The 26,583-nt window shown below is 35.4% G+C and overlaps 1 protein-coding gene across 2 annotated transcripts; it reads right to left on the bottom strand.

Annotated features, from left to right (window-relative positions):
* Positions 1–10,818: 10,818 nt before the first annotated feature.
* Positions 10,819–24,987, bottom strand: LOC103718978 (protein WVD2-like 3). 2 transcript variants are annotated; one of them, XM_008808009.6, is made up of 7 exons: positions 24,837–24,987; positions 22,990–23,563; positions 22,132–22,220; positions 21,939–22,032; positions 21,771–21,842; positions 13,769–13,879; positions 10,819–11,456 (listed from the first exon to the last, which is right to left on the bottom strand). In XM_008808009.6, the coding sequence occupies exons 2-7, from the start codon at positions 23,557–23,559 to the stop codon at positions 11,172–11,174; spliced, it is 1,221 nt and encodes a 406-aa protein (XP_008806231.2). In that variant the 5' UTR covers positions 23,560–23,563; positions 24,837–24,987; the 3' UTR covers positions 10,819–11,171. The 2 variants fall into 2 exon arrangements, with proteins under 2 accessions (XP_008806231.2, XP_008806232.2); XM_008808010.6 differs by having other exon boundaries at positions 22,990–23,559.
* Positions 24,988–26,583: the final 1,596 nt, after the last annotated feature.

The raw sequence follows: 26,583 nt of genomic DNA, 5'->3' as shown, positions 1-26,583 counted from the left end.
TCTAGCCCTATATGTGACGGCCAAAATGATCCACATCGAGTCTAATGATCCTCTTAGACCACAAGAGAAAAATAGTTAATTCTCTTACATTTCATCAACTAATGATGCATCTATTGAGAAGACTAGCAAACAAAATAACGTTCAACTGCAGCATACATTTATGTTAGCCATGTAGGCTTTGAAAGGCTTAAGGAGATTTTTCAAATAAGATGGTTGATGAGATTCTACTTTGGAAAACATCCACCAAAATAATGTATGTGATAGGTGTTAATATGTCAAGACACATCACATACATTTTAAGAATATTAGTATTCGAACAAAAGGTCTAAGAGCTTGCCCATTCAAATGCTTTGGACCCATATGGAATAGTAAATAATAGATTTTGTTATATGTTTGTTATTGTTGGCAACTACTGGAAATTGTCATGTGCGTTTCTCACAACACAAGGCTCGCTTGTTTCAAGTTACTCAAAAGAAATAGTAAAAGAAGTTCTAGAGGATGAAATGCTTAAGGACTGATAATGGAGAAAAATACATGTTAAGAGAAATCCGAACCGAGATCAAAAGGCAAATATCATGCCCCTGGGATTAAGCAAAATGGCGTGGCAAATGATTAGTCATGTTAGTTGGCAAATGTATGTAAGAGCAGATATATAGTAAAAGTTTTTTGACAAACTTAGAGTGAAGATTATGTAATATACATGCTATGTGATCAATCAACTTCCTTTTAGAACCATTAACATGAGGACTTCATTGTAGATTTATACAAACGAAGCTGTTGGTTACATAGTTTTGATTTTTTTGGATCCAAATGGTTCATGTTCTGGATCAATTAAAAATATAGTTGGAAGGCCAAGTCGAAAAGTAATATATTTGAGGTATCACATAAAGAAGGTCTAGATTATTATTGAAGCTCTTTTAAATATGTGTAGGCCATATTAACCCTTTTTATAGTTTTAAGTTGAAAGTGAGGAAAACATGATGATTCAAAACTTCCTAATTCTCCTAATGAAGCATTTACTCCCTTCAAAAAGAACTGTGTTCAAGGGGTGGTGGTGAGTCAACCACTAAGAAAAAAATAATGTGTTTGGGAATAACAGGACTTGATTGAGAATAATAGGAATCATCTTTAGAGAAGGACCATCAATCTAAGGGTCTAAAAGAGATCATAAGAAGTTGTATAAGTTCAAGGATTTCTTCATGGTCAAAAAAAAAGAAAAAAAAACTTTTATAGAATTTTGAATGTTTCTTTGGCGGTTTTCTTCGGTGATAGTATCAGAAGCCAGAAAGGTTAGTAAAATGAGAACATGCCATATATCAAGAGAATGCGATGATTATGATAAATGAGACTCACAGAGTTTGGTCCCGAATATAGTAAATGGATAAAAATAAGGCTGCATATATGGGTTAGATCTGAGCATCTGGGCCGAGCAGGGTGAGGTGTGAGAGAGGAGCAGGTTCCAACCTTGGCCAAGTCAGCAGAGAGAGAGAAAGAGAGTAGGAACATGCCTATCACTCGTCCTTCGGCAGTAGGGGAGCTGGTGATAGCCATCGTCAATAGGTTGAGGACATGGGAGAACAAGATATTATTTATAAATAGAAATCAAGGCTTTGCCTCATGACCTCTCTCACATAAATATGACTCGAACTATGATAACAAAGAACAACAGTTTATATAGAAAAATTGATGGGAACATCTACATGAAGCTGCGACCAAAGTTCATGCCATGAAGATCCCCATATCATAAATCCCACTAAAAAAAGGCTCTTAATGTACTCATTCATGTGAGGTGAACATCATCGATATGATAAAATAGTTAAACTTAATATTTTGCCGTTTTGTTGCCTCAAATGCCAATGCTACCTTTTGTCGGGGGGACAAATTTTGATATCTAGGACTGTTTCCGAGAACCAAGCCAACTCGGCCTGTCCTAGACCAAAGTCGGTAGGCCTAGCTGGCTTCAAATAAAAAAACGAAGGGGACGAAGAGGAAGACTCCCGATGGGAGTCGACTTCGAGAGACAAAGGACGATTGCCTTCTCTATAAAAGGTACTCTTGTAAAGAGACTCAAAACTGTCCTAGTGCTTGGGCCACCTACTAGACCGATCACCCCGGCTCTGCTAAATATCCTTGGAACCCACTAATGATGAATCTTGTCGAACGACCTTGGCCCCAATCGAATCTATATCCTATGATTCTTTGATCGATTTGCTTAGACCTGATCTATCCGGAGCCGGCGAGCACTGTCACCCGAACAATCGCCTTGTTTTCTTATTTTTTTAATTCGAATAGAAATTAATCTCACCTTTAATGTCTTTAAATAGGTTTAGTAGGTCCACCTAGTAAAGTTTAAAAGTCTAAGATGGAAGAAGTAAGTAACCCTAACACTCCTTAATTATTAGTTTTCAAATTTCTATTTATTTTCTAGTATTATGAAAATATAAAAATAGTATTAAATATTAATGACATCATATATTTTTTTTAAATCAAGGGTCAAGCATACAATATTACGAAACTCATAATTTATTACTAAATAATGGTTTCATAATTAATTAACTATTACACACTATTTATGAACTATCAACTCTATATTTATGAAATTTGTATTTTGTTATGAAAGAATAATTTCATGATTATTCTGCTGTTAAATATTAATTATGGACTACAGACTCTTTATAGTCTTTTAGCGATTTATTCTTGTATGATTTAAGAAAATATGATTTAATAAAATTTGTTTTAAGAAATGACTATGGACTCTTAGATAATTACGTACGACCCTCGTAGTAGGTTATAGTAGCTTGACATACAACTCTCACCAATGGGTTACTGTAACTTGGAATACGACTCTCGCTAGCGGATTATAATAGCTTGGCATACAGCCCCGCCAATAGGTTATAGTAGTTGGCATGATATTGATTATGACCCTATCATGGGTATAAGATGACCTTACTATTTAGTCCGAGAGAATAATTATAAATTATGATATGGAAAATGATAAATAATTTATGACTTTATAAAATTAGCATGATTTATGGTTTTGTTTATGAACTGAAAACTATATTTATATAATTTGTATGATTATGCATATGAGCATGATTGATTTATAATTATATTGTTATTATGAAATAATTTTTTCTATGGTAGTTATCTTCTCTAAATAATTTATTGATGCATGTAAAAAATTATGCTTGATCCGATAAGGTAGTGAAAAATTTACTTACTGAGCTATATCACTCATATACCTCTATTTTTATTTTTCTCTCTCTAGATGAATAGGATCGATAGGAATGAAGGATGGTCCAGGCTTGGAGTTTGCACTAGCAAGTATGGCAATTTTATAGAAGAATTTTAGTATTTTAAATTGACTATAAATTTGTAATTAATGATTTTCTAAATATTGAGAATTATGAGTTTAGTATTTATATTTGGATTTAGACGTTCTGAACCAGTATTGGTTGCATTTAATGGATAATGAAATTGGATTTCTATTTATTCTATTTTATTTGAGATGGATTTGAAAGTTAAATATAATGTTGGCTTCATGTTATCATGGGTTGTACCCCTCGGTAGCACAGCTATGTCATGCTCTGAATCTGGGGTGTGATACTATTATATATCGATAGCTTGATAATTATGAGAGATAACAAGCACGAAGTTGCTAGTTTAGAAGGCAAGCTTGCAGATTATTGTTAGGGAAGAGAAAAGAAAAGAAAAGCCAAAGTAAGCTTAAGCACTTATATTAGGTTAGAGGTTGCAATGTGCAAGGTAAGCTCGTAACTTTCCCAAGAACAATATGCTAAAAAAATTTTCGAAAGGTTCAGTATAATACACTGCAAGACCATTTTGGAAACAATATTATATCTGGTTTTATTATTTCTACTTTTGTAGCTATCAATTTACATTTTTACCGAATATGAGAAGCGGCGTCTGTTGAAGATGGAGTAGCTATATAATGGTGGTCCTTATGAGCTAATTGTTGTACACTTTTTACTTGGTGTATCTTGTTACCTAGGTTGAACTCAAGGATGCTTATGCCCCTTGATTGCCTTTCGAAGTCGCTTTACTTGACCAATAGTAGAAGAAATGTCTCATTTATCATTCATCTGGAAAAAAAAAAGAGGGAGAGAGAAAAAGAAAAGAGGTCTAGAGAATCTCTCACCTTGACCCCATAAGGAGAATATTGGCATCAAAAGCACATTTTAGGTTGCACACTACCATACAAGAAGGGTGCATTATTCACCGAATAGGTTTGACAATGTGGAAGGGACAGTTGATCCATCTACAAGTACTCTTTTTGGTGTATCTTTTAGCACCAGATCTATGACAAATCTCATTTTGTGAGAAGCAAGCCACAACAACTTTATCAAGTATAAAGGCAAAAATACAAATCCCAAATATCCAAATGCATCTGGCAAAGACTCATTGAAGGCATCTTTCAGCATGTGGATAAAGCTGTGGAGATCAGTTGTGATATTGTTATACCATCTAGTTGGCTTTCAATTCTACCTCCATTGCATACACAAAGCATATAAGAAAAATGTTATTGTTTTTAATATGGACACCAATAATCAAGTCATGAGTTCAGGTACAAATTGGTTTAGTTGGTAAAGCAACAGAGGGTTGGGTCCAAGTGATCCGGGTTCGAGGTACATATATAGAAAGTGGGAAATGTCTTCACTAAAGCTTTGCCTAGGTCAAAGTTTAAGCAATTAGTGAAGGAGTTTGGTTTTGGTTTTCTATAATAAAAGAGTGTTAAATTCTTGTGTTGTCATGGTTCTCAGGTAAATGTTGCAATATGTTGTTGGTTGTGGGCATGTCAAATACAATTTTGCATATAGATCTTTTGTAAAAATATTTTTCTAGGAAAATAGCACGAAGAATTCTATAAAAAATATCTTAGAAATTTGGATAACTACGAAGGTCTCTAGAAAAGTTTCACTACTGGAGTCCAACGAGTGCATATCCTTTGTGCCCGCATGCATGTGCCATGCACAGACCAATTCTATGCACCATTCATGCATGGCCACAAGCATGAAAGCATAAGAGATTCAAACTCAAGTTCGAACATCTTAGATTAGTCTGGAATTGAATACTCAAAACATGTTCATCCTAGAATGCTACCAAGCACTTGCTTAGATGGTCCTATCTCTTGCCACCTAGTAGAAGGAGGCTGCGATTTCTTTTGGTTAAACACACTCTTTTATATTTCTTCACTAATGAAAAAAGAGAAAGAAATACACCTGCTAGATAAAATTACTTTTGCCAAACTTTAAACGTTGATTGATGCATGCACCGTACTTTTGCAGAATCATGTGCATTACACATATCTGGTGCTAGTTTATAGTGTCAACTGTCTCCAAATCAGTCCCTCGTAATTGTTATTTGATTAATGAAATTTTCAGTATTCCCTTCTCCAACTTACTTCCTTTAAGCCCTCTAATTTTAAATTTTTCTACTATGGTTTTAATGTATAGCATCCAATTAGACTTATGAGAGTGGCCCACACTCTCCATAATTTTCTTCTTTTTTTTAACAAAAAAAATAGTTATGGTTTACTAAATAGAGATAATTGAGTGGAATGTCTGTGCATAACAAATTTTAAGGGCAAAAGATTTTAGCAGAAAGAAGGCATCAAGGGAAACATTTATTAAATTGGGAGATCATTTGCATGATTGTATGATAAATGTTCACTTTAACAATGAAGATTATCTAAGGCAACTTTTAATTACAAAAAATTTGGAAGCAATGCTATTTTTCTTCTTTTTCTTCTCTTAAGTAGAGCTAAAATGTCTCTAATGACTACTTTATTCAACAATTCCAAATCATAAGGATTTGCAACATGTTTAAGGATCGATTTGTAATATAAAATTTATACTATATTAAAAGGAGGAAGTTGGGATCATTAGGCCAATCAAAATTTATTCTTAGATGCGCATAAATAATTATATATTAAAATTTTATATCATACATGAAACATATAAATTTCAAAGAAAAATATAGAGAGCCCTGGTTGGACAAGAATTTCATTTAAATTTAATCATAAATCTATTTTTCTCTTTTCAACCACTCAATCTAACCCCTCATGATCTCCCCCTCTCTCTCACAAACTTTTTTTTTTCAAAACTTTTATTCATTAAAACCAGACTAATAAATTAAAACTTCAATATTCCTAATATTTTTTCTAAACATGGGTTTGCACGTGTTTGTGTTATGTGCATATAGGTACATCCTATGACAATAAGAGCTGCAAATTTCACCACCCAATGATGGTATAAATCCTTGCCAATTTAGGCAAGAGGCAGATCTAAGGGCGGCTCCGGCTTGGATGGGGTGGGTGTCGGAGAGATGGGAAGTTCGAAAACCAGAAATACTTGATATATATATATATATATATATGTGTGTGTGTGTGTATGTGTGTGTGTGTAGGAATCCAATGAAAGGCCTAAAACACATATGTAGGAATCCAATTCAACCTAAAAACTTAAGTGATTGAATTTTAATTTTATATCCAATCATAAGGTTTTATGCACAATTTTTTATATTAATTCAGCACCTTGCTCCATTGAATCAACTTTAACAACTCAACTCTACTAGAGCCATCAATTTCAACGTCTTTATTGCTTCAAGAGTTGTATAAGATGGTTAGGACTCGATATACATGTCAACGCCCAATTCAACCTAAAAGCTTGAAGCCATTAGGTTTCGACCCAATTATCTATATCAATTCACCTCCCATTAATTATTCTATGCAGGACTAAATCTCTCGCATGATCCTCGATGGATAGGGTAGGTAGGATATAGGATAGTGGCTGAGAAATAACACTTCCTAGTTTAGAGCCTCAAAATCTAGTTATACTCGGTTTAAGAAGAAGGCCCTTGCTACCTTTTAAACCAAGTGTTCCCTTCTCCTCTCAATTATTATTTTTCTTCACGAGAAATAGCAACTCCTTTTAAACCCCACTCCCTAGGGATGGCAACAGATTGGAGATTGGGTATGGGTTGGGCCGACAAAATACTTGTACCCATCCCACAATTAAAAATCCTATACCCATACCCATCTCAACTTGGGTCGGGCTGGGTAAAGTAGATGAGGCAGGTTTTAAGAGGTCGAATTGGATAGATAAGATGGATCGGATTGGATCGAATCGAGTTAGATAAGTATAGCTTATAACTATAATAAAAAAATGGGAGAAGCTTATAGCTCACTATATTATGAGTCAATTTTTGATTCAGATAGAGAGAATCCATGTACATCAATAAATATAATATATTTTAAAAAGAAACAATTCATACATAAGTCAAATTAATTGAGAACTTAGAAATAGAATAAACAAAAATAATCGATTGTTGTAAGTTTCAAAGAATGTCAATGTTTTCTAAGTTTCAATAATAATAAATTTCTCAGAGAGAAGGGACAACTGAGATGAATAGGACTGTGATGGCTATCATCCATCAATTGAACTAGAGGACGAGGTTGGATTGAGGTAATATTATATCGAGTCCAGTTCGAGGCGGAGCATACTATTGCCCATACCCGACCCAAACCCGTTTTTAGTATTATATCTAAAACCCATACCCGCCCTTAAATTTAAATGGATAAGGTTCCTGCCCCTAAGTTTAAATGGATCGGGTAAAACCCGCCCCATTTGGGTCAAATTAAGTATCTAATGGGTTGACTAAAATTGCCACCTCTACCACACACTCTTCTCATGAGAAATTGTTGTCTCTCTCTCTCTCTTAATTTCATTCTTTCCTTCTCTCCTAACATCAAGATGCAAGATGCCAAATCCTAGCTCTCCTCTCTTCATCGGCTCTCCCAAGCCTAGCAACAACCATAAGCTTCTCCGACAAATTTTCTTTCCTCTCGATATTATTTTAATATTTGAATATTTTCGATATGCGTGAATCTTGTTTTAAGAAGAAGCAGATCGTATAAAATAATTTTTGCAATAAACAAATTTAGCAAAATATAAATCATCTTAATTTTTGTAAATTAATTGGGTGAAAATTATTTTCTGGTTATATGTTTTTGGATATTAAATAGTATGAAATTTGAACTTCTAGGAAATAAAGTTCTGCAATATATGTTTTCGGCAAAGCGAAATCTGGTTTGAATTTATACAATAAAATTTCCTGAAAATCATATTGTGCTTTCCAGGTTTTTATATATGAAATTTATGTATATTACAAATTCTTGTAATTTAATTTCTATGAAATCAATAATTCTTTAAATTAATTTCTGGATAATAAATAACAACAATCTAAATTTGTGGTAATTAAATTTCTTTATTTTATATTCTAGGAACTTTATTTTTACAAGATAAAAAGTGTATTTTAATGTTAATAAAATTTTCTAGATATCTATGTATTAATTTCATATTTTTCATTATTAAATTTAAATATTAGAATGCATTATTAATTTCTGCAAACTGAAAATGATGTAACTTAAGATATTATTACATTATTAAATTCCTGTATAAATATTATATTTAGAATTTTAAATTTTATATAATATGTTTTAGGGACTTATTTTTTGTAAAAATATTAATCTGAAAATTATGAACATAATAAATTATTTAATTTAGTATATGTTATGATGTACTATTTTCAATAAATAATATAAAAAACTAATTTTTAGATTGGTCAATTCTATGACCTTTGCTCCATAAGGTAATCATTAGGTTTTGTTTGGATCCTAAAATATGATAGACATGAAAAATTTTATGATTGTCGTACTTTGATAAAATATTTTTTTGGAATATTAGATCTAGAGAAATCATTTAGAATTAGTCAAAATTATTGTTCATTGAGTGTCCATGCAAGATAAATAATGATTCACTTTTTCTAGAGCTTTTTTTTGATTTACCTCTAAATAAATATTTAAATCAAATAAATTATACATTTGCCAACATGCAAGTTATGAAATTATATTTTGAATGGAAAACAAATTTATAAACTGGAAGTATTATTTTTATTACCAAATACTGAACATTTATTTAGAAATCTTTTATTAGATGTGCATACTTGTTTATAACTTAACATATTTTATGGTAGTTTGATTATATTTTAATAGGAGTTATATATTGGTAATTTGGCTATTTCTGAACTCATTATTTTAGCCCTACTAGAGGGTATAAATATGGTATTCTAGCTCTACCATAAAATATAAATATAATACTCTAATCTACTCTGCAGAATATAAATGTGATATTTTGGTCCATTGTATAAAACAAAAGTATGGTATTTTAGCCCACTCTTTAAGATATAATTCTCTGGCCCTACTACAAAGTATAAATATGACCATAGTCTTATAGATTGTTGAGTTAAATTATGATGTTTGAAATTATTTTATGAATATGAGTACTTGAGCAAACATAATTTTTTATTATAAAATCTATCATATTTAAAATATAATGATTTGCCTATATACCTAACACTAGTAAGAACATATTAATTTATTACTTAAGTATTTTAGTTAAAGCATTTGTTACTTACTGGACTGTTGAGCCCACTATTTGATATCTTTCTTTTTCATAGATCCAAAAATTTAATTGCTGATAGCATAACATTATGGGAATATGTCTAGATGCGAGACCAGAACTTTCAGCATAGTTTAGAAGAATTACTTATTCTCTCAGTGAAAATTTTGGAAGTATTTTTATAAATTTGTTTCTTGGAGGGTAGGGTTAAACAGAACTATATCTTCTGTATTCTTGACATTACCAACAGTTTCCAAGAGGCATGGGCTCAACTCTAAACAGGTCTCTATCTCCGTAATTAGTAGAAATCACCCTTTTCCCCACAGCCTGCTAACAGTTCCTGCTATAGTCTATAATCAGCCACTCATCAAGGCTAAAACACCTTCAACCCAAATATTGGTTGCAGGTTAGCCCTTGGATCATTAGATTTCACAATTGACATCTCTATCAATCAAGATCTAGGTTCTCTCAAACCAAAGCAGAATATATAATCGATCATCAACTTGAATAATGGACAAGATTATTAAGACCTGTGCTAAGATAACTGCGAGCTTTGCGACCAGTCATATAGCTACCATATGGACCATTGTGAGAGTTTATAAGGAACTCCGATTTCCTCCATTCATCAAAGCTGTCATACTATCCGTGTCAGGAGAGATTTCTTAGTTCAAAATGCCATGAAAATCATCCAAGTAGCAGGTTATTCAGACGCCAGTCACATTATCACTCACAGAGCAAGACTAGCAGACTAGTGTATTCTTTAGAAGGAGAAACAACCCAAGAATCTGATAAAAAAGGATTACATAGTGATGAATCTACACACCTGGGACTACAATTCAAACATGCAGCAATTGCAATCAAGAGAGAGCTAAAAATACCAATCGGAAGTATCTTGGAGGCATCTGATTAAGTTGGAACAGTATAGAGAGAGTCAAAGATGGGAACCAGAGAGATGAGTTATTTCTGAAAAAAAATTGATTGAGTTATAATGGGATTGGATGGCTTCAATATGGAAGATCTGATGGATCAAGCGGCAGACTATCAGGTGGCACGAAGACAGTCTGGTCGTCTCAAGCAGACCACGCATGAATCTATCATGTGAACACAAACCATGGCTTCATGGAACATCAGAAAATACAAGTTTGATGTTGATAAAAAAATCACACCTAATGTTCTTCAGGGGCAACTTAAATAATTATCAAGACTCACTTGGAAATAAAGAAAATTCAGCAAAAGGTGATTGCACAACTAATATAATTCTCATATGTTCTAATAAATAAGATTCTGAAATATGCATTAATAACAAAAGCAGCAACAAGAACAACTACTACCACCGCTATAATAACAACCACAACTATAATTATAATGATAATGATAACAACAAATACTACATAAATATCACAAGTTACAACCAGAATCATTGCCACTTAGATGGCATTCGCTAACAATACTCTAGAAACCGAAGCCAGTTGTCCGAATGAAAAAAAGTCATTTCTTTCACTAGTTCTAATAAAACTGCTGCAAGACATTGTGTTTAATACATGTTGTTTCTTTATAACTTAAAAAATTTACACCATCATACATCACACAAATTCTAGCAACAAGTTCTCACAAGAACACTGCATCTTCCAGAAAGCAAGGGATCAAATGTGATGTAAGATAGATTACCAGAACATAGGAGTAATTTATGAGCTAGGAATGCACAGTGACATCAGCCTTCCTCTGCTCAGAGACCTTCCGAGAAGGGGGTTTGGAACTCTCCCTCACCAGTTTGGGCCCTTCTTTATCTTTGGATGCTGCACTTCCATTCTTCACTCCAATCCGCAGCTTGTTGGTATCTTCTTTGAAACTCCCCAAACTATGACGGTTTACTCGGCCACATGCTCCATCATTGTTTTCTCCTTTGGATGGATGGTTCGCATCACTACAGCTCTTCCTTCGGCCAAGCTTTGGTGATTTTGCACGAGTTGTAGGTAGCTTCAATTTAAGTAGGAAAAGAAAAATTATTTATCTAGCAATTAAATCTGAATGGTTACATCAGAATTCGATATATACCGGGACAATGACCACATAATTTGTAGCCTGAGAGCCATCTGATCATTACTAAAGTCTATATTGAACTTGAGTTTAACAGTTCATAAATTTATTTGCCAACTTTATGTAGGTACTCAAGTGGGTTGAGTAGGCCCGACCCAGCCTATATCAGATCCAAACTGGACATAACAATTCTGAAAGTTCAGAGCCATGAGGCAGCATGGGTCCTAGCTCCCAAGTTAAGACCTAACATTCAATGGAGTATAGAATAAAGGTTGTCCAAGATGCATCCGAGGGCTGCAGCACTTGGGGAATTAGATTTCACTTTAGTTGTCAATTTGCCGTATTTTTCTTTTAATGTACTTTCCTTTTTGTTCTAATTATTTCCAGTTCTCAGTAGGTTATTTTGAAGCAAGAACCAAGATTAACAGAGCTTAGATCTTACTTGGCAACTTGATGGGTATGATTAATGCAGTGGTACTTTTTATGCATTAATGTTCAGAGTACAATAACCGCAACCAGTTACCATACCTTGTGGGGGTTAGTTTCAGAATTACAAATATTTTTAGGGTTTCTTTTTCGCCTAAGTAGATGATCTTAGATTTGTATAACAGATTGGACCTGGGGACTTAGATTTTATTTTAATTGTATTTTCTTTTTTATTTCTGATTATCTTTTTGTCAGTGGGTTATTTTCAATCAAGAGCCAAAGGATCTTAGATCTTATTTAACTTGAGGGGCATATTTACTGCACTGATACTGTTCATGCATTTCTGTTCAAACTACAGAAACTGCAATCATTAACCATGCCTTAAGGGGGTTGGTTCTGGAATTATGAACACTTGTCAAGGTTTCTTTAAATTAAACAGGGGATCTTAGTTGTTTAACAGATTGGATATTTGTTTAATGGAGATAGATGAATTAAATAATATATTCTTGTCCTACTGGGGTATGATTCCACAAGGGAGATGTGTTGAATTTTCCAAATTGCATGGTTCAATTCTTTTTTCTGCTGCACTTCCAATTTGCATGGTTCAATTTTAAAGAAAATTCGGACGTAAGTTGAATTTTCCAATAACCTATAGGTTGAGGTCAATCCTGAATCCTAATAGATCCTACATCGACTGTCCAACATCATGGAGTCAAGCATAAATCCCATGAGACAGAAACGACACAGTTCAACACAATCAGGTCTATCTCCAAAATCTTGGATCCTGCCCATACCCACCAAGTGATGGATTGGATTTGGATCTAGATCTAAGATGTAAAGCAGATTCAGGTCGGCTATGGGTCAAGCAGTATTGGGAGCAGACCAACCTGATTGTCATCTTAACTGCACTCAGTATTGGATGGTCAGGTTCATCATCAGGTATGTTCAGGAATGAGTTAGATAATTAGTTGCTTGACTTGTGAAAATAGCACTACCATGCAACACCCTAGTGCTTAACAGGACAACAGATTTATTACATAAAATCTGCATTCATATGACATGCTAATGGACTTGCTTCAGATCCACTTTTCAAGACTACCAATCTGCTTACAAGTTCTCCTTTCTCTGTTGATAATAAAGGCATTTCTGTTGTCTTGTGACAGATTTGTTTTTTATCATGACCGTCAATCTGTCAAGGGGGGGAATCTGTAATTTCATGCAGTAAAAACAGATGCAAAACTGTGATCTTAGAAAAGCAAGAGATAATTTAAAAAAACAAGAGTGAAGTTGTTAATTTGCCAAGAATATCAAAAGTTTGTTACTTCATGGTTGACTGTTAACTAGGTTCAAGAACTTTATCAAAATGATTCAAGGTACTAATTATTATAGAAAATTCCAGAAAAAATATGAGTGCCTATAGGTAGAAGAGCATACATTTGAACTATAACAATTCAAGCAGCAAATAAAGCTACTAAGAAGCATTTTTTTTGCTTTTCAACATCACCGTCATAGAAAAAAATTAGCTGCAACAACTAGAGCTTGCAATGGCTCAGCATGCCTTAGCCATTCAAGAATTATGACCTGGTGAACCTTAATTGTGCCATAGATGTTCAACCTGGGCATTTAATGGACAAACTCACTGGTAAAAAGTCACATACGTTAGAATTCTATGAAAACTGGAAAGTAACTGAATCATGGCCTGTTGAGAACCATATCCCTGAATAATGAAAACTTCAAAATCTGTTACAAAGTATAGAGCCAGCATAATATTTCATTTCTAACGGACTACAAATAGTTCCCTAGAAACAGCTAGTTTAGAGTAGTACCTTTTTAAGCTCAACCTTTGGTGGAGGTCCTTCACGGTAGAAGCTTGGCATGGGCGTAGCTTTGAAAGTCATGCTCTTTCTAAGTTGTTTAAGTGCTGCCTCTCGCTCTTCCTGGAAACAAGGCAAGGCAAATAACAACGTTCTCATAAAATTCAGTATCAACAGATCTTATGTACCAATGTCAATGTAGAAATCGTAGGCCCTGAATATTTCTAGTCTCATATTTAATACAGTTGTTATGAGAAGCCCTACACTACAGTTCCAACATTATGAACTTGTTCAGCATGCAAAAAAACAAAAACATGGACACTGCACATTGTTTTCCTCAACATATGATCAGCATAAAATTCAACATAACTAAGTAGAAAATTGGTTTTTATAATTATGGTATGCATTAAGATCAAGAAAGGAAAAGTAATGTGCACAACTACTAAATATCATTATCTGGACTAAATTATACCCAATAGATTTTTTATGGTACAACTGATTTTGTTTTCTCCTTGGTTATCTCATTTAGACTACCTATCTATATTTATTACAACACCACCCACCTGCGCCCCCAACCAGCACACCAAAGCAATCTGAAATACACATAATGGCAAAAAAGTAAATAAATATATGGACAAGGCTTTAAGGGAAACATCAACTAGCCAAATGAATCCTATTGGTATCAACTTTATAAACCATTGTATGGTGTTCATTCTTTCAAAGGTTTTATTGTAGCTGTTAACACAGTTTTTGTGGGTAATGAACTACTCTATTGACCCTTCCATAATGCACCAAGCATGTGCGCAACCTTCAACATAGTTTCCGGTTACTTTATCAGAGTTTCCTCTAAATGTACTTGTCGAAACTTTTTCCTACCTAATTTGCTAGAGGTTCATCCTCAGCATTCTTATCCAAAACTCGCATCTTATGAATATAGTAAGAGTCATTCAGTATCAATTACCCAATATTTTTTGCAACATCATCAATCCATTATTGCATCTAAAGTTCCCAAATTTTCTCCATCAAACTTCCAGTATATTACCTGTTCAGATTTCTGATGTACTTGTTTGGAGGATTTATTAAATCTTGACACCTTACTAGTTTAATATTTCCATAATTCAGTTTGTTCTATCATCCTCTAAACTTTTACAAGATAATTTTTTCTTTCTATCACATTGGCCATGGTCAATCTATATGTATTATAGACCCCAGATCTCTTTCAAGATATTCAAATCACCGTACTAATCTTTAGCTCCTTCTTTACCACCTAACCATTTTTAATTCTTTGCCATATCTCCCGCTGCTCCTCTTCTCACCCTTCCCCACACCTCTACCCTCATCAACACTGCCCTCCTTCCTCCTCTTCTCTCTCTCTCTCACCCCTCTCTCTTCCACTCCCTCTAACACACACCACTGGCAGCACCACCAGCCCCCTCCTTGTGACCATAGCCACATTCAGATCTAGGACATGGAAGTTGGCTTGTTGTCTGCCCATTTATCATCAAACCAGGATTGGGCTCAGATGAAGTGAATTTTTCATTTTTCCGATGCAGTGGATCCATGGATGGTTACATGGTAGCAACAGTAATAGGGTAAGTCCAATTTGCACAAAATTTCAGTTCTAGAAGAGAAGTCCTCTGAACTTTACCCATCTAAGAATTCCCACTCAAAATAGGACTCTAAGGCGCGTTAATAGAATTATATAATTTCATCTTGGGTAGTAAATTAAATGCATCCAAAAATATGCCATAACTCAAAAATATATATACAAAATAACATTGCATTAATATTTACAAAAAAAATACAATAATTCAATATGTAACTATACAATTAAACATAGTACAATCAGCAAGTTTTGCTAAACCCTAGATTTCATATGACATGTCTTAACGTTATTGTGTCTCCCTTCGGTTTTTGTATTCTTTTTCATCGCATATTTGTATTACTCTTTCTTTACAAAGAATCTTGGTCCCACCATGTCTGGTCAAAATCCTTTGCCACTTGCGTTGAAACCCAAATGCCTAGCTGCAAATGTTAGGAAATGTTGATAGCATTGTGGTTCGCCTTAGACCTATAACCACTTGGCGCTCCTCCTCTAGCTCAAGCTGACAGGCAACAACCATAAAAAATTTGATGTCCCCATTCTGTCTTAGAGCAAGCTTCACTGTATCCCAAGATTCTGGCAAGGAGTTAATCAATCCAAGAATTTGCTCCTCTTTGGTGAGAATGATACCCTCATCTCTAAGGTCAAAAATCATATCCCACATTATCCATATGTATTGATTTATTGTAAGTCATGAAGTCCGATACTGTGACCATTATCACTACGATTTCAAAAATAAATTGGGTACGAGCACATATATATATTTTTATCTATTATTAATAGCCCACACTAATCTATCATGATACGGGTATCGAGCATAAAATCACAAAATTTAAAAAATGTATATATTATTAATCCTAGTTTTACACAATGTTCTATGAATTTTCAAAAAAAAATTAGGAAAAATATGAATAAAAAATAATGGGGTGAGAGAGGCACAAATGCTCAACCTCAAGATACCAGACCGACATGTTAGCCATCTGTGCCAAACTGCATTTATTTTTGCCCCCACCCCATTTCTTCTATTTTAATTTTCTTTTAAATATAAAATCTATTAAAAATTTAAAAGAGTTATGCTTGTAAGCATGGCTGAGGCTCGAAATCTCGGCCTCATGATAACTCAACAACCATGAAATCCATGCCCTAGCCAACTGCAGCACAACTCCTTCCTCTCCTTTTTAACTTGAGAGAAATTTTAATCAAGAAAAAAAAATATGCATTTCTTATTGAGATGACATATAATTATGCTAATTGTTGTCGCGTATTTCCACGTGGGCAATAATCGGCATAATTTCGATCCTAAGCTATTGAGCATTGTCCATCCATTAATCTTATTTTGAAGAAAAGCAAGAGCTTCTATATGCTTAAAGTTGTTTCCCTTTCCAAATGTTTTGTGATTTCAAAATGATTGTAAGTCTATTCTACACAACTTAGTTAATTGGTTTGTGATTTTTTAGCAGAAATCATCCTTATATAGATATTCCTTCCACATGTTAATGTTGTGTCAAGCTTGGCTATTCAAGCCAAGCACCATTCATCTTCAAAGTCACTCTTTCCAAATCCTTCCTTGATTGGAATTCAGATGCAAAAAGGTTCTCTTAACCATCCATGATATCAAAATTCTTAGCAAGTTTCCACTTAAAATTCAAAACCCTAGCAACAGTAATAGGCTAAGCCGTTTGCCCAGAAACTTACCCACCAAGCTTTTCTTCCATGGTTCCCTAGCCTCCTCCAACTCCTTTTCGTCAAGCAATGATCCCATGAATTCCATGAGCTACTCAACGTCCAACATAACCTTGTGGGTCGCCCATTGTCTCCTCTATGGCCCCCTAACAATCTCCAACTAAGGTCACTGCAACTCAGGTTTAGACTAATTCTCCGCCTCCCCATCTGAAAGGGAAACATCCTGGCAAACCTCCTCATCACCCTCCACTAAATCCCTAGGAGGCTGCCCACCGGTAGGCCCCTCAATCAAATCAAGTCTCCCTTTACTTGCACTGGACTCGCTCACTTCACTCATAATCATCCACACCACTCCTTCCGACCCTTCAAAATGGAGATGTAGCATGATTAGTAAACTTTCTAAATGACAGTGATTAAGTTGGGGAGAAATCCTGAAATGTAAAAGATGAACAAGTACAAGGAGCAAGGTTGTGATTGGTCTTCTATCCTCCGAAATGACATATAGAAGAGTTACCACTTGGTCTTCCCATCCTCCAAAATATTGAGGTAGTGAACAAGGATAGGGAATCTGGTTGGTTTTCCCATGTTCAAATTTGTCATGGAAGGCAAAGTTTTGAAGATGAATGGTGCTTGGTTTGAATAGCCAAACTTGACATGATATTAATATGGAAAAAGAATATCTATATGTGTCGTACTACACAAACCATAAACCAATTAATTACATTTTGTAGGACAAACTTACAATCATGTTGCAGCCATAAGACATTAGAAAAAGGAGGCAACTCTTTAAGCATATAAAAACTCTTCCTTTACTTAAAAATAAGATTCATGGAGAGACAATGCTTAATAGCCTAGGACCAAAGGAGGTTGATGATCTCCTTAACCAAAATTCAGAGGATCTACTACGTAGCTAATCATTAATATTGGTAGCTTTTTTTTTTGGTAGATTGTAGCTCCATATCTAGTACTTTGATGATGCAATAAATTTCAGATTGGCACACTTTGAAAGTGCTTAAATTCTTTTCTCTTGTTGATTTGCTTTAGGCCTTGTTTGAATTCAGAGATTTAGCGAGAAGAGAATAAAAAAGAGAAAATACAAATATTCTTTTTGATTAGGAGAGAAGAGAATAGAGATCCATTTTCTCTTGTTGGGTTGGAAATTTAAGGAGCGAAGTGAAAAAAAAAATCTATCATTTGAATAGCAAGTCAAGAGAGAAAATATGAGAAAGGGAGAGAAATGACTTCTCTCCAAAGCCTATTTCACTGCAAAAGTGGAGAGATTCCAAGAGAAAAGAAACTCTCCTCTCTTCTTTTCTAGGGACGCATTTGGTTCGCGACCAAATCAGAATCGGAATGGTCATATCCCCCCCATCCCCCACCCCCCATTTAGTTCGTGGCCGGAATTGGAATGGTCATATCCCCCAAAGCATTTTGTTCGTGATCATAATCGAAATAAAGTTTGAATACTAGAAGAGAGTAGGGATTAGGTTTTGGGGGATTGGGGCATATTCCCATTCTCCGCAGAATTAGAATAGGAATGGGACTCCCCCCAACCAAATGGCTGAAAAAGAAATCACTCATTCCCATTCCAGAGTCCAACTCCCCCCAACCAAACGTACCCCAGTGTGTCCAAGTTTTTCTTCTTTTCTTTTTTATTTTCTCTTCTCTTGAGTTCAAGATTCTCTTCTTTTCTTTTCTCATCTCTTGAGTTCAAGATTCTCTTCTTTTCTTTTCTCTTCTACTCTTTGGTATCCTTTCTTTTCTTTTTCTTCTCTCTTATATATCCAAACAAGGACTTAAAATGATTGTTAAATGATTAACTAACAAATTCTGGACTATGATATGGCTACAATAGGAAAATTAAGCTTAGGCTAAATCAGTGGATTCAGTTGGTAAGTCATGAGGCTAAATTATATTATATAATAAACAAGAATGAAGTGCACCACTTGCTAGCCCTTGCCACATTGATACAATACAAGATAGCCCATGGCAAGGGAGGCATTTTCTGTCCTCGCAGCTGCTCTCTCCTCCCCACCACCCTTGCGAGCTATCGCCAACCTCCAAGATGACTCCAATGGAGGAGCCTTAACTGCCCTCTCCCTTCTATTCTTCTTCCTCCACTTCGCTTCACCTAGTGGCGCTTGCTTCTACATTGTCGTCAGCACCCACTCAAGCCGACTACTTCACTAGCGATGGCCAAGGTGGTGAACAGCTCTCGAGACCTATCCATTGCATGGTGAAGATACTCATCACTGCCATTTAGTCCTACGTAGATCTGCTGCATCAGAAAAATGAAGATGGCCACTTCATCCTAGCCTGCAGTCAGCCTAACGATAAAGGGGCAAGCCCGAGCCCGACCTCCGCACCCTAGGTTTGATTGTAGCCATGGTCACTAGGAGGGTGCTGGTGGTGCTGCCGACAGTCCGGGTTAGAGGAGGGTTAGAGGAAGGTCGGGAGAGAGGAGGAGGAAGAGAGAGAAAGGGGGGGGGGGAGGATGGAGATGGTGTCGACAAGGGTAGAGGAGTGGGGAAGGGTTAGAAAAACAACAAGAGAGATGATAAAGAAATTCTATCAAATAATAAAAATGACTAAGTTATGTTTGCCTATTAATAGCGGAAGGATTAAAAAGTTCTGCCTTTTCAGATATTTTAATCTTAGCATATGATAAGCATTTAAAAACTTGACTAAAACTAAGTTTGATCTTGCAAATAGGTTCCCATTGGCTGATTAACCACCAACAAGAAGCACCACACTGCCAATGCACATTCACATGAGCATGCACACTCAAATAAAATACAAGAACTCACCAAAATGTGATGCTACTTAGATGTTCACCAATTTCTGTTAGCTTATGCTGCTAAAACAGATAAAAGTAACCCCATAATGGTTGCTTTCAGCTAAAACCAAGAAAACCCCGAAATCAAGATCAATTCTAGATCAATTTTGATCGGGATATCCAATTCAGCTGCATGTCTTAAGAAAGTAGGGCATGCACTCAGACAGTTGCTCAGATGTCATCTAATGGATGGGTAAAATGACACAAGAGCAAATGTCATAGCTGGGTCACAACGTTAGCTATATGTGCCTTAGCAATGAATGCAGTTCCCAACATCAAACATGCCTTCATCCCTCTTCATCTAAGCACTATCCTAGCTATGCAATCCCAGATGGCCGTGTCCTAATTGCATTGTTATAATTTGTCAAACCAAGAAGGCAAATTTCTCTACTCACAAATGTATTTATCTTTCAAAGCAAGCAACTCTCTTTTCTAGAATCCAACATGAATTTAAATGTGTTAAGCAAGTTTAATGCGTTACAAGCCAGTGATAAAGATTTCTTAAACATTAGTGGATCGTAAATTGATCGTTGAAGTGGAAACCATATCAACAGGGCAAGGCTTGATGGATTCAGGTTATAAAAGGTAAAGAGTTGATCAAAAAAAGAATGTAGTAGGGACTGATGGAAATTGTATAGAAGCTTAGTTTTTTTTTGTATCCTATCTTAAGTAGCAGCTAAAATACATGTGTGAAAACTCCAATTACGCATTATAGTAGCTTGCTATCTAATGGCCCGGAGCATGTCAAAAACTCAATATTACAGATGCGGATAAAAACATATAATATGCTATCTTTCTCAGTACTAAGAGAGTGAGATGGGACTTGCTGTAACAGAAAATGCAAGGTTGCTCCACAATTAGAGACAAAGGCCCCTTTTCTAGAAGAGTTTGAAAATTCCTGCAGGACCTGTGATTCACACTCTCCAAGAGCTCCCCACACAGCACATCCAACATTGAGTAGCTTCTTCCTAGGTAAAGAACGTAATTTGGCATTTCTAGATTTGTGCATTAGATGTTTTTAAGAATTAAAATTTTATACATGCTATTGGAGTTACTATTATAAAGTCATCTAGGAATATCCATTAAAAAGTCATCCCCAAAAAAAGATCACTTTTAGTTCAAGGAAGCAATTAAATAGAGCACCCACTTGCCATGTCTTGGGTAGAAATAAAAAACAGTATCCAAAAACAAGTTAATTACAATGATGGCCATCAATGGTTAGTAAAATGGATCAGCTGCTTTGCGTACAACCATGGTTTGATGCCAATTGGCAAAGTTGTAAAACTGTCCTAAAGAAGAAAGGTACAAAATAATTCACAGGACGAAGCACAGACTTTCTGCAAGCCTAAACAACCAATTACCTCATAGATGATGCAAAGAACATCAGATCATTGTTATTCATAGAATTGGAAAAATGATGTAGCATATGAAAGAGAAGATTTCAACTTCTACAGCAAAAGTTCATTAAAAAAATAGCATTCCTGAAATGCCAAGATCTAAGTCCATATTGACAGATAAGGACCTCCAGTATGGTGATAACGGCAACTTCTAACAGCACTAAAATACAAAAACCTCTACTTATACTCCATCTAAATTTTATTTAAAATTGCAAGATGAACAAGCTGACACTGGGTTCTGTTCAGAATTTAGGTACGTTGATTCTCCACAAATTAAATATTTTGAGATGTTTTAAAAGCCAACATGGTAAAACAAAAGGCTACGAGTGTCTAGATCTAAATTTTAGTAAAGATTGTGTCATCCAAAAGACACATAAAATACAGATTTTTAACCTATCAAAGGAAAAGCCACACAAAGGATATAGGAAAAGGGAACATAAGTTAAAACTTGGCATGTAGCATTTTTTTTCAAAGATACAAAAGAAGAAAAACTACCTTGGTCCTAGCTTCACACTGGTTTTTCTCAGCCTCCAAAGCTTGATGCTTCTCTTCTAACTTCGAATAAAACTAAGAAGAACAAGGGAAAATAACACATAAGGTTGTCTTCATAGCAACTACAAATATTTACAATGCTCAAATATTACAAGATGAGAAAAAGACTACCTCCTTCCGCTTCTCTGCACGTTCACTGCATCTAAAAACAGGTGCAGATGCGACTGTAAACCTGCCTTTTAATGTTCTCACTGATGCAGCAGTTCTATATATCATTTAGGAAAGCTTATACCAATGCATACAGAAAAGAATAAAAATAAACAAATCATCAAATAACGACCAAACAGAAGTAGCAAGAGGATACGAAGAGGCAACAGAGCAAGTATCCTCTTCGTCCAGGTGCTTTGTATTATCAGGATGCAGAGGCTTCCTTGATGTGAGCGTTGAGGATGTCTGCAATGTATTAGAGAAAACCATCACAAAATTCAGAATCTTCTCTATTTGCAGTAAGCTTATGAGTTTCTATATATTTGATTCTGAAGTTAAAAAATATATAATCATATTAGTTATAATTTAGTAAATAAGAGACGCGGCTAGAAAATGCCAGATTGACATGATACGAAATATTTGATCCTATCACAGAGCTTGTATTCGTTCAGTTCAAAGAGGAGCTCTACATAAAATCAAATTAGTGCCCAAAATGGAAGAATGACACTTTTGAGTTGTGCTAGAGCTTGCACTTGTCTACACATATATCACTTCTTCACATACCAAAATTCTTCAGTTGCAGCTCAAGTCTTCCTATATGTAGAAATGCTCATATCACAATCATTGACTGCAAGTATGCAACACATCTGATGCTACCAACCCAGAACAGAATCAACAATAAATTAAAAGGACCCTCAGCATAGAGGAAACTCTTCTCTCACAGAATAAAGAAAGAGTTATGATAATTATTCTTTGTAGGAACAAGACCAGAATAAAATCAGAACATGCAACCATAGTTATTTATTTGGATGATCCATCCACATATGTAAGCATAATAGCTAGATAAATTTTAGCAGGGAACAGTGAAGACTGCTTTTACTAAAACATTGAGTCATAAACTGGAATTATTGCATTATGTAACTTATGATGATCTCCCAAGACTAAATTTTCATATGGATTTCAAAAAATGATTAAAAAGAACAGAAGGAAGGAAAATCTGAATATTCAGAATTACCTGAATCTTCTTTGGCATGTTACTTTCTTGTTGGCTGTTCAAATTAGCAGATCCATTGCCATTCCCAGCAATATTAGCAACAAAACAGTTCCCACCAGAAGCATGCTTATCGGTTGCAAGAACACATGGTTGAGGAACAGTGTGGTTGGACTGTATTTCTCCGACATTAGCATATTTTGGCACTGTTTTAATGGGAGAATCAGTGTTCTCATAATTATCTGGCTTATGTTCTATACAATTCACTTTTTCCTTCTCCAATGAGACAGCATTTAAATTTGAATTCTCAAAGCAGGGCAATTTGTCTCCCTTGGGAAAATCCATATCTTGATGCACAGAGAAATCCTCAACAAAACTATCTATTATATCCTCATTTACTTTGTGTTCTTCTAGTTGTCCATTTGTATGAGAATCTTGAGGATCAGGAATGTCCCTCCTAGTTTCATCAAATGCAGAAAGCTCCAGATGTTTAGAAGAATAGTCATCAGGCTTCTCAGGGTCATCACTGGCTGAACATATGATAAAGCCTTCTGATTCTTCACCAGTACAAACGTCCTTAACTTCCTTTCCCATCTAACTACAAGAAATATAGCACAAATATCACACTTTCTGCAGATTGAATGGCTAGTTATAGAGAGACCATACCAAAACTATGTCAGCATGTGGACTTACTCTTGCAGAAAGACTAGTGCTTTCAGAAAATAAACTTAACGATGGGATAAACATGTAGAGAGCCGCAAAGCACGCATGCATCAAGCGATACAGAATGATATTAGAAACCAACATCACCGATATGCAACCCAGTTAACCAATTGTTGATTTTCTAACTGTTTCATGTTTTAGCTTAATCAGAAACGGGCTCTTCATTAGTAATGAACTTCTACCAGAATTTCAAAACATTCAAAGAAATGACAATTACTTAATAAATTAACATCACCCAATCATGATATGTTTAGAATTATGAAATAAGGAATTTAAGATGAGTGGGCAAAACTGTTCACCGTAAAGTACATCACTAACTAGAAATGTCTACAAATAGATTCACTAACATCACTTCTGACTGCATCATTAAGCATTGCAAAAATATAAGCAAATCACAAAGAGTAAGTCTGCAGAGGGGCAGATCAAACATGTTTTGGATATAAGGCAGCATTTCCTATCAAAGGAATGAATGCAAATAAACAAGCCACTCTCGCTTGAGGATCATCAGTCTTTTCATAATGTTCATAATAAAGCATAAAAGTAGTCAACAAAGTGAAGCTTCATTATTTCTAATCAAATCAAACATACATCTAGAGAGTTTGAAAATATATGCAACGTTCTACAAAGAGAGATAGCAGAAGAGAGAAATTAGCAGTTTTTCAAGTCAAGAAAATGCATATTTGACTTGCATCTGAGAATATTTTGAAAAGATAAAAAGATATAAGCATGAAAATCTAAGGCAGTGAAGTTAAACAAACATGAACTGTAAGATTACAAAATTCTACAAGGAGAAGAAGCATGAAAAAACTGATCGAAGCATCGGCCATCAATTCCCCGAGCCAGAAATAATCTTGCTTAATATGTACATTAACTAACAATGGAAAATATGATCTTACGCTGAAAAATCCACTGATTGACAATCCCTTAACCAAAACCCCAACTAAAACCACAAAAAACCCAACTTTCAGCCAGATTCACATGAAATCTGAACAAAAACCAACAAATCTCACAATCCCATCGACCGATCCACAAAAACCACCTTCTTGCTCTAAGAAATTTCTCCCACATTACAGTTATCAAAACAAGAACGAGATCGAGAACCAAACACACAAGAAAAGGGGAGAAATCAAGGGGAATGCTGGCAATACCTGACGCCCTTCCTCCCAAACTTCGATCCAAGAGGACTCGCTCTCTCTCTATCTCTCTCCACCTGATTTCGCCCTCGTCGCCTCTTCCTCTACCTCTTTCACTCTCGCTCCTCTCTCCCCTACTCGGGGCTGGCCGACGGTGGTCTCGGTTACGGAATTAATAGCTGTTACGGTATTTATAGCTGGGCCCGCTCTAACGCCGTTACTTGACGGCGAGTTTTCGAAATGGAAGGGCGTGAGGTTAAAGCCTAGCCGTTTGATTTAATTTCCGCTCGCGTACTCTTCTCGCTCCCACTGAGTTCGAATGGCGGGTGTCCGGTTACCGCCTTCCCAAGGTGCTCTGCTGGCCGCTCTCGCTCTGGATCGAGACGTGAGTTTTGGATGGTGGAGGTCATTGTTTCCTTATTTTTACCTGCTGTGGCATCTTTGTTTAGCTGAATCGTGAGGAGCTAACTCCTCTAATCACTCAACTATGTGTCTTTATCAAGTTGTCCAGAGGATAAGATGGCAAAATTTTATCTGAATGAGAGACCTAGTCTGACTTTGGGGGAAATTTTATCTGAATGAGAGAGAAATTTTGAATTTCAAACTGGATAGAAGCTGCATCTGTGGATTCAAACATGGCCCTGTAATGAGGTTAGATCTAGGTTAGTCTAATTTATGTGTGGAAATGTCAAAGTTTGTTGTATAGGGCTGCAAAACTTGGTTGGATATGGGTTTGTAGATCTAAATAATTTAGTTTCTTATAATATGTTTTCAAATTTGAGTTGGGAACCCCTCCAATTTGGATCGAAATGGAGAGGACCAACTCCCCGATCCTGGGTATTTGTCACTGATGCAATGTCTATGAATTTATGGCCCAACTCATTAACTTAGTCCCGAAGCAGAAAGGGCTCGAACTCTTTCAAACTGGATCAAGTCTAAGTTACCACATCGAATTTTTCTATATCTTTGTATTTTATGTTGTATTACGTGTTTAATATTTGTTTTAAAATATAGTCAATTTTCTAGGTTGAATTGGGTTACATTGCTTGGATTAGGTTTAATTAATAGTTAGATATTTTTTAGACTTTTTATATTTGTTGTTTATTTCTCCTTGGAAACACCCAGATGTGGGTCAAGTGATGATGAGCCTAGTCACGTCAGCTCAAGTGACTTGAGTCACATGGATCAAGTTGGGTGGGTCAGGGTTGCGTCATACAAAGTAGTGTTCGGTTTGAATCAATCTAGTCAAGAGACATATGGGTGGGTTTGGATTGAGGAGTTCTAAGTCAACATTGGTCAGATTAGATATGTCAATGTTGTAAATGTCCTTGTTCTAGTGATCCTACTTGAACCAATTTGAGGCAATTTGGTAGTGTCTATAACCTTCGACTTCTACTTAACCTCTTCTTCATGGAAATTACCACACAATTACACAAATAAGAGAGTCAAGCATATACAAAAACCCAAGTCATTTATACTTTAATCTCTAAATAAATGCTTCAGGGTACGCTTCGAAAGACAAATTTAGATGGAGATGAAAATGATTGGAACTAGATCCTTGGTCAAGCATTTTAAGAACAAATTGTTTCATGGAAAAAGCTATAGATCATCCATTACTCATCACCACTCAATTCAACCAATGATGTGGAGGTCGGGTATTGTCTAAGCACAAGAAGGGCTTGGCTAACATCAACAATCCTCACCATATATGGCATCAATTCTCAACTACCACATCCTGGATAAATTGAGTGATCATTAGCGA

The sequence above is a fragment of the Phoenix dactylifera genome, chromosome 5, assembly GCF_051530095.1.
Source record: "Phoenix dactylifera cultivar Ajwa chromosome 5, Ajwa_hap1_PhDact_Kaust_v1.1, whole genome shotgun sequence".
Classification (NCBI taxonomy): domain Eukaryota; kingdom Viridiplantae; phylum Streptophyta; class Magnoliopsida; order Arecales; family Arecaceae; genus Phoenix; species Phoenix dactylifera.
Note: the sequence above shows the minus strand (reverse complement) of the source record. Positions and strands in the feature narration are given on the sequence as shown.

Excerpts from the sequence above, each read along its gene's own strand:
- LOC103718978 (XM_008808009.6), bottom strand. The coding sequence starts at position 23,559 with ATGGGAAAGGAAGTTAAGGACGTTTGTACTGGTGAAGAATCAGAAGGC. Across the intron at positions 22,221-22,989 it reads ACATGCCAAAGAAGATTCAG|ACATCCTCAACGCTCACATC; the intron begins GTAATTCTGAAT and ends AATACATTGCAG. Across the intron at positions 13,880-21,770 it reads AGTGTGAAGCTAGGACCAAG|GAAGAGCGAGAGGCAGCACT; the intron begins GTAGTTTTTCTT and ends CCTTGTTTCCAG.